The sequence below is a fragment of the Rhinoderma darwinii genome, chromosome 13, assembly GCF_050947455.1.
Source record: "Rhinoderma darwinii isolate aRhiDar2 chromosome 13, aRhiDar2.hap1, whole genome shotgun sequence".
NCBI classification, from domain to species: domain Eukaryota; kingdom Metazoa; phylum Chordata; class Amphibia; order Anura; family Rhinodermatidae; genus Rhinoderma; species Rhinoderma darwinii.
The window spans coordinates 32,995,723-33,010,468 of record NC_134699.1 but is presented as its reverse complement, the minus strand read 5'-3'; the positions used below and the strand labels follow the sequence as shown (position 1 = coordinate 33,010,468).

At 42.1% G+C, this 14,746-nt stretch overlaps 1 protein-coding gene across 3 annotated transcripts in view; it reads right to left on the bottom strand.

Annotated features, from left to right (window-relative positions):
* Window positions 1–5,384: 5,384 nt before the first annotated feature.
* LOC142665595 (CMP-N-acetylneuraminate-beta-galactosamide-alpha-2,3-sialyltransferase 2-like) overlaps window positions 5,385–14,746 on the bottom strand; it is a 36,986-nt gene continuing 27,624 nt past the window's right edge. For all 3 annotated transcript variants that reach the window (XM_075845302.1, XM_075845301.1, XM_075845303.1), the window contains 5 exons: window positions 13,179–13,372; window positions 11,195–11,374; window positions 9,319–9,364; window positions 8,554–8,673; window positions 5,385–5,614 (listed from right to left, as the gene is read on the bottom strand). In XM_075845302.1, coding sequence (XP_075701417.1) covers window positions 5,447–5,614; window positions 8,554–8,673; window positions 9,319–9,364; window positions 11,195–11,374; window positions 13,179–13,372 — 708 coding nt within the window. In that variant the 3' untranslated portion in view covers window positions 5,385–5,446. The remainder of the gene's footprint in view (window positions 5,615–8,553; window positions 8,674–9,318; window positions 9,365–11,194; window positions 11,375–13,178; window positions 13,373–14,746) is intronic.

The following is a 14,746-nucleotide window of genomic DNA, read 5'->3' as shown; positions in this document are numbered from 1 at the left end:
TTACTTTGCTGGTACTGTATTACGCTGCGGTTTTGCCGCAGGGAAATGCGCGGCAACTTCACACATAATACGCATAATACGCATCATGTGCATTTGGCCTAAAGTGTCTAACATATCTAGCAGGCTGCATCTAGTTACAAATACAGCAGGCGTCACTGATTAATTTGAAGAAGTTCATGCCTCTTTGGCCTAGTTTTATTCGGTCTATATTTTAGTACAGAATTAATAAATCTGCCGCACACTGTCTGCCAGGGATTCCTTGGATCCAACAGAGGTAATGACACTGAGGGTTCATAGTCCATCTATACAGAGCATGTGCACCTCCACTTTTGATTTAATTATAAACCTTATTATTGTTATTATTGTACAAACAGGACATAGCATTTAAAAGGTTAAAATAGGTTAGTTGTGAATTATCCCATAAGAAATAGACCCTAGCAGCAAGTGATTGGCAGCAAATGGGGTTATCTTTTTCTGTACCTCTGGAGCCCTGGTGTCAGTGGCGTAGCTATGCGACGCAACACACAATGTCCAGCATCAGGAAGTTGTGTGCTGCGTTTCCTATAAAAGGTCCTGATGCTGCTGCCCAGTGTCAGGACCTTGTATGCGCCATTGTCTGATGTGGAAGACTGAGGAGATCTGGCGAGAAGCGGAGCAGTGAGGATTTTATTTTCATTTATTTCAATGTCCAATCATGAAGGGAGGGTATGAAGACAGCACCTGCCTCAACTCCGAAACACCCCTGGCCACAGAGGGAAATATACTCCAGCTAGAAATGTTGATAAATTCTCGGGTCTGAACGTAAAATCTCAGTTGTATATACCATAGCTGCCAACATTTGAATTTTATTTCCAGGGACACTTAGGGTGTGGCATCTTTGGTTATTGTGTCTAATGGGGGCGTGGTTTACCTCGTGGGTGTCCAGAATTTCTGCATACAAAAAAACAAACAGAATTTCTGCACTAGTTTGGCTGACAACTACTACGGTGGCCGGTATGTCTCCGGTTATCTGGTTGTTTACAGGCAGGTGATGTCTCACTTTATCACTAGGGCTATTCGATATGTGCTGACCACTACTGGTAGCGTAAAAACCAGCGTAGATAGTGCCACACTCAGTGCCCCTTGTAGATGGTGCTCCACACTGCTCCCTATAGATAATGATGCCACACACTGCTCTCTGCAGATAGTGCCACATGACCCTCCTGTAGATGGTGCCACGCAGACCCCCTCCACTATAGAGGATGCAACGCCACACACCCCCCCCCCCCTCCGTAGAGGATGCCACGCACCCTCCCCGGCTCTGTAGAGGACAACACACACCCCCCCCCACTCTGTAGAGGCCCCCCCTCAGTAGAGGACGCCACGCACCCACACCCCCTCCGTAGAGAACGCCACGCGCGCAAACACACACCCTCTGTAGAGGACGCCATGCACCCCCCTCTGTAGAGGACGCCACACACTCCCCCTGTAGATAGTTCCTCCCTAGATAGAGCCATTATGGCTCCCTCTATGAGCGGAATCCCTGGGCAGGTGTCGGCAATGCTCTGGTCTGGGATTCCGCCGCAGGAGGTGCCCCTGACGTCACTGCCCTTATATGGACAGTTAAGTCATGTGTTCACATCAGGGCCGGCCTTAGGGGGGTGCATCACTCGAGCAGCCGGAAGGTGGCGCTGCGTTGGCTCCCTTCCCCTGCTTGTGTTTCAGAAGGGCCCAGGCCCGGCAACTCAACAGCTGCCTTTCCTCCCAGGGGCTTCTTCTCTCAGTGGCGTTGCTGCTAGCAGCAACACCAGGCAGGAGGGTGCACGTTCCCCCATGGCTGGCGGCACCTCTTTCAGCAGCAGTAGCAACACCACATTGCATAGTATCTGCATCCTTAGGACGCAGATACTATTGAACATTACAGCAGAGCTCGGCTATCTACTAGCGCCACTGTAGCTCCCTGAAGGAGCGGAATCCCCGTGTGGCCAGGGATTCCGCTCCTGGACAGAGCACTTGATGTCCCTGTCCACATATGGACAGAGACTTCAGGGGCAACTTCTGAAGCAGAATCCCCAGCCACAGGGGGATTCCGCTCCTTCACGGAGCTACAGTGGCGCTATCTTATATGGACAGTAAAGTCATGGGCTACTCCTGGAGCACCAGAATCCCTGGGCAAAGCCGATGCCCTGCCGGGAACTCCACTCAGAGAGAGCCCTGACTTCACAGTCCATACAAGGTGTCACAGTCTGAGTAAGTGGACCCACTAAGCCGTGCCGCCATAGCGGGGAGGCAGCTGGCCAAACCACAGAGCACCCCAGCAATACAAAGTCCCACACAGGGGTACTTGAATAGTCCAGACAGTGCCCGAGGCTTTGACACGGATGGAGATGGGTGCAGCAGGTACGCCAGACGTGGCAGATGATAGCAGGTGCAGCACGTTGAACCAGACGTGGCGAATCATACTGGACGTGGCAGATGACACAGGATGTGGCAAACGACAGCAGGTGCAGTAGACACGACTCCAACACTAGTAGGCGCAGGAACAGGTAACAGGGCACGGGTAACAACTGGAACGGGAAACCACTAGGGACCATTTGCAAGACAGACTTGGGATACACTTCGGGTATGTTCACACGGCAACGCAAAACAGCTCGTGAATTTCAGACACGCGTTTTTGGAGCAGTTTTTCAATGGAGTCAATGAAAAACGGCTCCAATTATGTCCCAAGAAGTGTCCTGCACTTCTTTGACGCGGGCGTAATTTTACGCGCCGTCTTTTGACGCCGCGTTAAATTACACCTCGTCTGCACAGAACATCGTAAGACCCATTGCAAGCAATGGGCAGATGTTTGCAGACGTATTAAAGCCCTCTTTTCAGGCGTAATTCGAGGCTTAAAACGCCTCCATTACGTCTGAAAATAGGTCGTGTGCACATACCTCAACAATGCTTAGGCAAGGATCAGAAGGGCAGGGCCCTTCTTATAGTCCGGGAAAGCATGGGCAGTTGATTATGATTTCCACTTTTCCTACGGGACACAGCGGACCGGAGCAGAAGTGAGAGCTGGAGTCTCCTAGGAAGGAGATGCGAGCCAGCGCTCAATGATCCATGGCTGCGGGCGTCGGGCGGTGAGTAAACCCGATGGCCCACGGCCATGGACGCTACACAAGGTCCGTAACGTCAGTGGTACCTCCTTCAGCGGAATGCCCGGCTGGGCGTCGGCAACGCTTTGGCCGGGGAATTCACTCCAGTAGGAGTGAATGGTAGGGCAGGAAGCGGAAAGTAGCAGTTGAATGTAGCAGGTCCCGGGACAGTAATTTGCCGGGAACATCTCTGTCAATTCGGGACAGTCCCGGCAAATTTGGGACAGTTGGCAAGTATGTAGTCTTGTTTGCCAAAGGGATCAAATACTTATTTCTCTGTGCACAATGCAAATAAATATATAATTTTGACAATGTTATTTTCTGTTTTTTTTTAAAATATATAATCCATCTCTCACTGGTAAAATTAACCTAGCCTAAAAATTCTAGACTGTTCATGTCTTTGACAGTGGGCAAACTTACAAAATCAGCAAGGGATCAAATACTTATTTCCTTCACTGTATATATGTATGTCTTCATTACAGAAGTTACCTCCTGCCCCTAATTCATAATGGCATTAACTCTTGGAGTTTACATGTCGAACGGCAACAGGCATTGCTTGTGTCATAAGTAATGCCTGTATTAGACAGCTACCTTTCATGCAACGCTGCACCCTCTAACATTCCCGTGACAGGCAACGCATGTAGTGATTTGACCAGCACTGTACCATTAGACTGGATTCACACATGGCAGAAAATTTCTTCTGCGGATTTAAGTGGATAACCATGTGACACGTGGATCCGCAGCAAAGATTTTGCTGCGAAGTGATTGCATATTTGACACTTTGTATTGCAAAGGGTGAAATTAGCAGCAAAAATTCACCCTCTGTCACCAACAGAACTTGGCAATAAAATAAGTTATCAATCCATCCCCCAATATATAACCATTACGTATATATTTTTTTCTCACCAGCCAAATATCTTCTAAGTATGGTTAAAAAGTCAAATGATCACAATTCACATGGTTCAAACCACTTCAAAAGTATAGCTTACTAATATTATGCCCCCATCCCCTACTCAGAGGAGTGTCACTTTTTTCGCTGTAGGTCATTACTTAGTGGATACTATGAAAATTATAGTCTAATCAGCGTGATTTGTAATAAAAAGTGGTAGTCCATACAGTGTCACTGCCAAGACTCTGGGAGATTTATTACATAGGCGGTGTCTGTCGGTGTTCGATGTTAATTTTGAAACAAGAAAAAAAAAGTTACCCCTTTGTCAGCTTTGATGCAGAACTAGAATGAAAGTGCTGGGACAATCTTTTGAGCCCTGTGTCTCTTTGGCTTTCTTCTTCTTCCCTATTTAAATAACAATTCTGGATAATTTTTTTCTGCATCATGCCTTACCCTTTTTATTCCTCCTGAAAATGTATGAATAAATTGACAACTGGGATTTACTATTCCCCTTGTCAATAGTGTCCCTACACAGCCTGAGGCCCCATGCACACGACTAATTTTTATCTGCAATTTTGGATCCGTAAATGTGGGTAAAAATATGGATACATTCATGTCTATGGCCCACAGACACCTTCCTGTATATTTACGGGTATGGGTGTCCGGGCCATAGAACTGACCCGCAAAAAAATAGTACATGTCTTATTTTTGAATTTGCAGACCGTTCTCGGATACTTTATAATTTGAGCATGGGCTGCAAATGTGGGTGACAGTCCGCAGCCGTTCGTGCCCATAATCACAGACCGTGCATAGGCCTGACGCTTTCAGCACGGATAATTTGTTAATTTATTCATACAGTTCCAAAGGGGATAACCGAGGAATGGCACAAAGTACCACACGTCACACATCCTGTCCTTTTTTCTGCCTGCTATTCTCATCTCTCCTGGCACTCCCACATCCCTCGCTTTTAATGGAGGGAGTGTTTCTCATGCTGGGCAGCAGATTGTACAGAGTAGCAGTGCAGTGTCTCGGTAGCAGATCTGTGTTGAGTGTGAGGACAGTGAGTAATTACAGCACTACCTTACACCTTGCAATAGGGGGCATGCAAGAAGCTATAAACATAGGCAATGTCTGTGAGAGGGGAGAGGAGTCATGGGAACTGTAGTGCTTTACATTGGTAATCCCACCCACAGCAAGCCCTAGCATAGTGGAAAACACCGTGCAGCGCAGAGCTGGACAACATAATGTAAATGAAAAAATAACTTCTTGTAAGCGATCGTGGTATCATTTAGTGAGTAAACATATAGGTACTTTTATGTATAGTTCGTAAGCTCGAAAAACCTTGAGCAAGAATACATCACTAGAGTACCAAAACATCATGAGAAGAGTTTTTATATTATCAAAATAGAAAACATGATCTGAAATGTAGAGAAATGTGTTATTTGTAGAATTTCAGTCTTCCTTCCTGGGCTAATGTCGCTATGAGTTTTGACTCAAACTCTGCATTGTGAACACCAGTCCACCTAAAAGCTCCAGCAAATCTGTTGTTTTCCCAGTAGTGATGCCAATTTCCTTTTTGGTCTGCACCGAAACCAAATACTGATATCTACAAAAATAAATATAAAAGCAATTACTGCCAAGATCATTTCCAAGATCACAATTATTTACAAAGCTAGTTAAATACAATATGTATGCGAAGCTTATCCTAAATCTTAAAATATAGCTTTTATTTTAAAGATAGTCTACTATAAAGTGAATAGCTTAGGGCCTGTTCACATCAGCGCTGGCCTTCCGTTCAGCTTCCTGTTCACATGTTCCGTCAGAGGAACGGAAAGACAAATGGAAAGCATAGTTTCCGTTGCTTTACCATTGATTTCAATGGTATTATTTTGTTTGTTTCAGTTTGTCTCGGTTCTGCTAGGTTTCCGTTTTTTTCATGGAAGCAATAGCGTAGTGTGCTGCGCTATTGTTTCCGTAATAAAAAAACGAAGCCTAGTGGAAAGGAGGCAAACTGAAACCCAAAAAAATACAGTTGAAATCGATGGTATTGCAAACAAACTATACTTTCCGTTTATCTGTTCCTGACGGAATAGATGAACGGAAAGCCGAACGGAAAGCCGAACGGAAAGCCGAACGGAAAGCCGAACGGAAAGCCGAACGGAAAGCCGAACGGAAAGCCGAACGGAAAGCCGAACGGAAAGCCGAACGGAAAGCCGAACGGAAAGCCGAACGGAAGGCCAACGCTGATGTGAACAGGCCCTAAAAGGTAACGCTTTACTTTAGAGGATATGCCAAGTAGGTTTCCAGGGGTAAAGAAACATTATCACCAAGCTAGTTGTTAGTTGCCCTGTATTTTATCAACGATCCATGCAAACTACATTTAGTCACCTCCCTGCAAGCCGATTCAGGCTGGGGGCTACAGAGAGACTTTTGGTAGCCAGACATTACAATTACGGTATCACGCACACCGTTTCGACGCAGTTCTTGCCTGTTTTTCTTAAACCAAACACAGGTATGGACACAAAAGAAAGGAGATGCATCAGTCTTTTCTTCATACATTTCCTTGCTTTTGAATTCACTACAGACTTTGTAGAGCGGAGCCTAAGGGCATGACCACACATGGCGGAATTCCTCCGCAACTGTCCGCATCAATGCCGCACCTAATCCGGGTTGCGGATTACGGCTGCGGATCTGCACAAAATGTGCAGAAAATTGATGCGGACTAGCTGCTGCGGACTGCGGGAAAAGTGCTTCCCTTCTCCCTATCAGTGCAGGATAGAGAGAAGGGACAGCACTTTCCCTAGTGAAAGTAAAAGAATTTCATACTTACCGGCCGTTGTCTTGGTGACGCGTCCCTCCTTCGGCATCCAGCCCGACCTCCCTGGATGACGCGCCAGTCCATGTGACCGCTGCAGCCTGTGCTTGGCCTGTGATTGGCTGCAGCCGTCACTTACACTGAAACGTCATCCTGGGAGGCCGGACTGGAGACAGAAACAGGGAGTTCTCGGTAAGTATGAACTTATATGTTTTTTTACAGATACATGTATATTGGGATCGGTAGTCACTGTCCCGGGTGCAGAAACAGTTACTGCCGATCGCTTAACTCTTTCAGCACCCTGGACAGTGACTATTTACAGACGTCTCCTAGCAACGCTCCCGTCATTACGGGAGCCCCATTGACTTCCTCAGTCTGGCTGTAGACCTAGAAATACATAGGTCCAGCCAGAATGAAGAAATGTCATGTTAAAAAACCAATACGCTCCGCACCACACATAACATGTGCATGACAGCTGCGGACTTCATTGCGGAACTTAGAATCTCCATTGAAGTCAATGGAGAAATTCCGCCATGAGTCCGCAACCAGTCCGCCACTGCTCCGCAACAGACAGAGCATGCTGCGGACACCACATTCCGCTCCGCAGCCTATGCTCCGCAGCGGAATTGTACGCATCGTGTAAACGAACACTGCTAAATTAAAGTGAAAGTCAATGGAGAAACGGCTCCGCTGCGGATTAACGCTGCGGAGTGTCCGCAGCGGAATTTAAGTGAAAATCCGCCATGTGTGAACCCGCCCTAAAACTGCAGTAAAACGGGGTGTGTGATCCTGGCCTAAGGGTTAATTTATAAGAGTAGTTTTTGTTGCACTTTTTCCGCAGTTTTCATAATCACGACAAAACCATTGCATTATTTATTTATTTTTTTCCAAAAATGGAACGGATGTGTTGGGTATATGAAAATCACAGCAAAATTTAAAAAAATCGACAAACGCAACAAAACCGACTGACTTATGTACCTACACACTTACTGTTAAGTGTCCAGATGAATGCACTGAGTTGCACGCGCTACAAAAAGTATCGATGTAGCTCTAGTCTAACAACGATAGATCACATTTTTAAGAAGTATTCCCACTTTGACATTTATGGCATATCTTTTGGATACGCCATAAATGTCTAGCTATGAAGAAGTCGCACCCCTGGTAGCCCCACCTATCGGTCCCCTGGCCCCATCCTGCAGGTGGAAACTGAATGTAGAGATGGCTGCACATATTTTTTCATTGAAGTCTTTGGGAGGAACAGAAACAGCCAATTTGAAAAACTTGACTGTAGATCTAAGCTAAAGAAAATGTATGACAACAAGCCATAAAACCAGGTTCTATACTGGGTTTATAATCCAGTATAATATATGGGGAGGGACTGACTAGTTTAGTGTATTGTAAGGGGGTTTGAGAAATCAACCATGTGCTGCCAGTCTGTATACATTGCTAAAGTGATGACGTTCCATATCGGCATGTGACTGCTCCAGTCTGGTCAGTATGTAAGGCACATGATTGCTGCAATTGATGTCATCGCTTCAGTAAGGTTAACAGAGACTGGTGGGGGAACCACTGAATTTAAAAATGTGTATATAGGATTTTTTTATTCTTATATTATCGCACTTGCAACTGCCAGATTTAAAAACTAAATAAATTTTAGAAAAAAAAAAATAAGACGGAAAGCCCCTTTAAGTCTGTGTATTTGGTTAGCAGGGCTTATTAGATGTACTCACCTCATCACATATATGTAATGCAAAAAAGAGCGCTAGCATTCCCGTAGATGGATACTTTCCATGATGATTGGTCCAATTATCATGGATGTATTTAAAAAAGGCTGGATTAAATATTAATACCTGGAATGCAACAGACATATAAATTACTATATATTGAGACAATAAATGTGCCAGGGTCAAACAAACATTTAGTCATACATACCCCTAATTTTCTATAAATTCATGAATAAAATTACCGTTAAGGGAAACTTGGATACCATTCAAGATAATAGGACCAATTAGGATCCTTTATGCTTGCGCTTTAAATCGGTTAAAAACTGATCCGCCAGAAACGGATGCCTTGATGCAGATGTGAACAGAACACAATGCTCATCTTCCTTCAGCGTCACTATTTTTAAAATTAATTTATATTATTATTTTAGTAGTGACTAATGCGAATGAATATCATCTTGCGTTATGTCACTCTAGTAGACTAGGACATAGTCCTAAAACTTCACATCTTGGAGAGTGTATTTTTGAAGTGGCAGTCATTCGCTGGTTAAAGGGATGTTTCATAGAGACAATCCTTGTCCATATCTCCTCAGGACAGCGATTACTTGGACGGCCATTCATTTCCCATTGTAAGGTAAATGTATAGCCAGAAGTGGCTTCTCCTACAATATCAAAAAAACATACACCCACTGAATATTAGGGCATCTAGTGTGCCCTATTAAGTACCAGAGTATGGAAAAAGATCAATAACATACGATCTTGATGTTCGCTTACCTTATCTTTATCAGCCTGAATAAACTGCTTCACTCTTGTGTATGTACTTAAAAGGAGAAAACAAACAGGACAAATAATCAATTACAAAAACTAACCAGATAGACTTTTTATAAAATCACTAATTTTGATAAAACTCCTATTACAATTATATAAAAAAGTAAAAGAAAGAAGTAAAAACAAAATGACAGAAACGGGACTACACAGCAGACTCAACCTTCAACCTCATCTAAATAGTCCTCTAACGCAAGGACGCATTCTAAATCTAAATTATTTGTACAAAAATAGTGTCAGACCCCACAACCTTTCAGACACAAACTTTAAGCCATCTTCTGTCATGACAACTCATGAACGTTCAATTGTTCCATAGTCACAGACCTATGAAGACATTCATGGCAATTTTTCTTTGTAATAAACGGCATTGTGGTCTAAAACAAGAATTTAACCAATACGATTATGAACGACTAATCTGTCCACAATAACTAGTGTTTGGCCAGCTTAAAGCCTCATTTACAGGACCATATTATGTTTTTAGAACAGTTTAATGTGGTAGGAATCCATAATGGTACAGTGCTTGATGCTACCCTATGGGGGTTTCCGTACCACTGTATTCACTAGTGGAGGATTTTCAATACATAGTCTGCGTGCTGTCGTACAAAAATGAAATGCTCCATTGGATTCCGTATTGATGTAAAATTTCCCCCACAAAAGGTCAAATAGAGTAAAAAAATCTAAGAAGAAAAAAAAAATTGCCCTTAGCTACTGGTGCATATTGCATAATATATATATATATATATATATATATATATACACACATATATACACGCACACACACACATTTAAAAACAAAACACAACACACCTTTTCCTCTGTCGGTTTCATACAGTATCCATGTGTAGCAAATACAGTACCCAACTGAACAGCATACGGGTACATCAAAATTGGTGTGGTACCTTATTTATACAGTTGTGTGCATAAGGCCTAAGGGCCTTTTTACAATGTGTTTGCACTGTACATTTGGGGGTATATCTCCGACAGAAGCCTCTGAAGTATGCTACTACATAGGTATACAGTGACAAGTATAAAAAAAAACGTTAAAAAAAACAAAACACAAAAATATACTGCCGCGCAGTATACTTTTTTTTCTACAGGATGTCTCTGTATGGAATAGCGTAGTCGACTAGGCTATTCCATGCAGTTGATAGAGAGGTATACTGATAATAAATGGCAAAGGGACCCTCTTTTGCCATCTGTTGGGTAAAAGGGCCCCGATGCGTATGCCAAATGTACACTGTAAATGCAATGCGAATAGACCCTTAGACTTTTCCACAGCTTTAATCCGAACCGAACTATATTCCTGGATTGTAAAGTATGTAAATGAAAAAATGTCGTACAACGATAAAGAAGGGTAAATAGTGGTCATTTTAGTACTATTGTAGTAATACTGCAGGTACTATTCTACAAGCACTAATACAACCAGCGTCTGCAGGTTTCTTTCTACTAGACTAGCATGGTGAGGAGTAGCTTTTTAATAAAACTTTTGTTTTATCATCAGTTTTGTTGATTTTAGGAACTTGCGCCAATTTCTCATCATCATCCGTTCTATAAATATTTACATCTAAAACAACATAAAGCTACTCTTTGTTATTGCAACACTGTATGGCATCCCAACTAATTGTAAACCAGTCATTAACATGGGACTAAACAAAAGAATTCACATTAATACATTGGACTACCTTTGGCGATCACACCCTTTGTACATGCAAACCTGTTTTTTGACTTTCACAAGTGTTACATAAATATATGTATATAATACATTTAATACCAGGCGCTAGAGGCCAACTCTATGCCTATATGTCTTGTTTGTAGGGTTACTTACAACTTTATCTCTCCAGTTGAAAGAGCACTTGTGATCCACCTCAAGTCTTGGAGTTTGAAAGGGACCAGGACCAAGTGAACTCCATGTGGAAGGTGCACAGCACTTTCCGGATACATAAAATGATGGGTTGTTCTGGAGCCAACATCTGCCTCAAAGCCGGATGTGTGAGCCCCATTCATTCTGTAAAAAAGATTTAACATGAGCAGTGTGAATCCCATGATATAATGGTAGCGAAAATAAAAAATAGAAAAATAGGAATAGGCAGAAATCGGCTAGTTATAGGCTAATATTTTTCTGGTTATTTTACCGCCTTTGAAGGAAAATTTCACCTTAAAAACAAAAAAGGTTAGTAGATGGCAAGTTTGTGAAAATAGACTTTTATTAATATGTATAGTTTATTTGAAATGACTATCTATAGGAGATGGGGACAGCTCAGCACCTTCTCTCTACACCTCATAGAGCATGCTCACAACACATAAAATAATGTAATACATTCAACTAAAAATACTACTCGTTCTTTAGGGAGGCTCGGCAACACAACATTCTCTATACTAAATAAATTACAACAGATGTTATTTTTACATACTAACTAACTTTTTTTTTTATATTAAAAGGTGGATTTTGCCTTTAAAACACCCTTTAAGCCTCTCTGTCAGTTATTTATGTAGTGTGAACAGAGTCTATGGCTTTGTGCAAATAAAGTGACTCATATAGTACCATTAGTCCTTTCATCAGTGGAATTTTCCTCACACAGGCTTGGAAAATGATGCATAGTATATGATGCACAGCGAAGAACACAGTTAACCAGCCAGGAAGGGGACTCATAAATGACACGCATTTTAATATCTTTGATGCAGCGCATATACTACAGTATCTTCTCAGAATGAAAAGTGAAGTAGTGCACTTTAGTCAATTCAAGTTTTGTCCACAAAAGCCTAAAAAAAATAAAAAGTTAAAAAAAATGTACAGCACTTGTGCAGCCAGCAAGAGAATGGAGCATGCAGGGAATCTCACGGGGAAAAAAAAGGAGGAGATCTCGTAGAGCAAACAAGTCTCCCGCAAAGTATGTTTCGTTGAAGGGGTCAGCACTCAACTCTGCTGATTGAACTCATCACCAGGAGAGGAAGAGACATGAGTGGCTGCGTACCCATCACCTCCTGACTGAGCCGGCATGAGGAGCGGGTCAGAATGAGTTTTTTTTCCCCATAAATTACCACTGTGTTTATGGGCCACTCTCTGGTAGGGGCACTGTTGATGGGGACAGTCTCGATTTTGCCACACCATTGCTGGAGTAAACCTCTAAACTGTGCATAATTTCCTCAAAACCGAGTCAAATGGCATTAAAAAGGGTTGTCCCACGAAGGACCATTATAACCTATCCACAGAATAGGCAATAAATGTCAGCCCCACTGCTGGAAAGGGAGCCCCAATCCCCTGTTCCTTCTCACTTCGCGACCACAGTGAGGAGGAGTTTGAATAAAACAGTGGTCGCATATGCACTCTGCCGCTCCATTTAACATCACATAGTCACATCTCAGCATAGGAGATAAATATTTAAAAAAATAATAAAAACGTTTTTTTTTTTTACACTGACGGGGACTTTTTTTTTAATGGTCTCCGGCCTGGTTGGTCTCCTTTGAAGGAGTGACTGCAGAAAAATTATTACTCTTAAAAAGGGAATAAAAGGAGTTAGTTTTAATTTAGCAGTAGAATTTCTATATACGGAGGTTGGATGACTTATCAAATCATCTGAACATTGGGCGTCGATGATCGGGAAGTTAGACAGAGTTCTATGAAGGGCAGGAAATTATATTAGTGTATTCTTTGCAGCAGCGCTGTGGAATGTGCTGGCGCTATAAACATTAAAGGACATAACAATCAAATAAAGCAATCCTGCCATTCTGTATTATTGATGTTCATATATATTGTGATTGTACCAAAAAAAAAAAAAAATACATGGTGAGTAATAAAAACACTGAATTACCTGATAATGAAATTATGCGAATTAATTTTTTCTCCATGATGAGATCTTTTGAGATTACCAGAATTTCCTACAACAGCACAGCTTCGGCACGGCCTGTTATACTGTTCTTCATATGGGTTCCTACTCGGAATAACTTTAAACAGTTGCTCTAGTACCCATGGAATTTGACTTGCATTGTTTAACCCTTGAAGTTTCTAGAAAAAATATAACACAAATTGAATAGATTTTAAAAATATAAAAATAATAAAGTCTGTAATACTCAGAAAATCATTTGACACTTTAAACATGCTTAGACCATATTTTACTGAACAGATCGAGATAACCCCGTGCCTAGACCGAATTACCGCATAATAGCAAGAACCGGTTTTCTGCCTGGCCCTAAAGTTAGTATTTTCAGCTAAAAAGGGCAATTTTAGTAGAAACATTGTATCCGGGAACTATATATTCTCTTCTTTAGTTACATCAATGTGTTTAGAATTTTCTTTGTTGCATTTATAGACTAGTTATTTTAGCCTCAATAGATACTGATGAGATATAATTATTGCCGGTTTTGCCTCCCTGGTTCCTCAGTGAATTACATTTGTCCCTTAGAAATCCCAGTCTCTGGTGGCTTCTCTCTACTTGAAGTAACGTCCTGAACCTTCAGGTCATCTGTACATGAAGAAAGAAAAAAAAAGGAAGACCTCTGCTAACACAGAGAACAAGGAAGAGCACCACACAGGGCAGGTACTTATGGCATTTTAAGGTCGGACTGGCTCACTAGAATGCCAAGGAATCCTCTGGTAGACTCAGGAACTGACGGAAAAATTGGCCCATAATAGAACAGGGCTTTAATTCTATTTCTTATGGGCTGACCCACAAATAACCTATTAGACCTTATCGATGCTATGTCCTATTTGTGCAATAATAATGACAAAGATTACAATGCACACATTCTATATAGATGGATGGTGGACCCTCAAAATCATTTCCTCTGCTGGTTCCAATGAACCTCCTTCCAACAATGGATGGCATCATTAACTGCTAGTAGCAGCAGAGAGAGATACATGGAGATTTGCAAGGAACCTGAAAAAGGCAATATTGTGGGATTTTTACATTAGACTACCAAATATATCCATCTTCTATTGTGTCCCCATTTCTTTTGTTTCCTGCTCACCATGTTCCTCTAGTCAGATATGAATTATTGAAGCTTGCGAACAGTAACAGAGCAATATAGGAGGTCTTTAGAGAACAAAGCAAAAGGGAATTCTTGTAAAAGTGCATCCTTATTCTGAGAAATACTTTTCTTTAGGCATTGTACTGGGTGACAGCAAGAGTCTAATAAACTGTTCAATATTTTGTCATTGCACATTACAATGCATAATGAGTGTTCTTGTTCATATGTTAACCCAGGATGCTTATAACCCAAACCACAAGTTACAGACAAATGTCTTATCTTAATTTCTTTCCACAGCTTGTGGTTTCTACAACACAACCAAAAGGACTTAAGGAGGTTTTACACTGGGCAATTATCGGGCAGACAAATGTTCATAGAACGCTCGTTGACGATAATTGTGTAACTAGGGCAG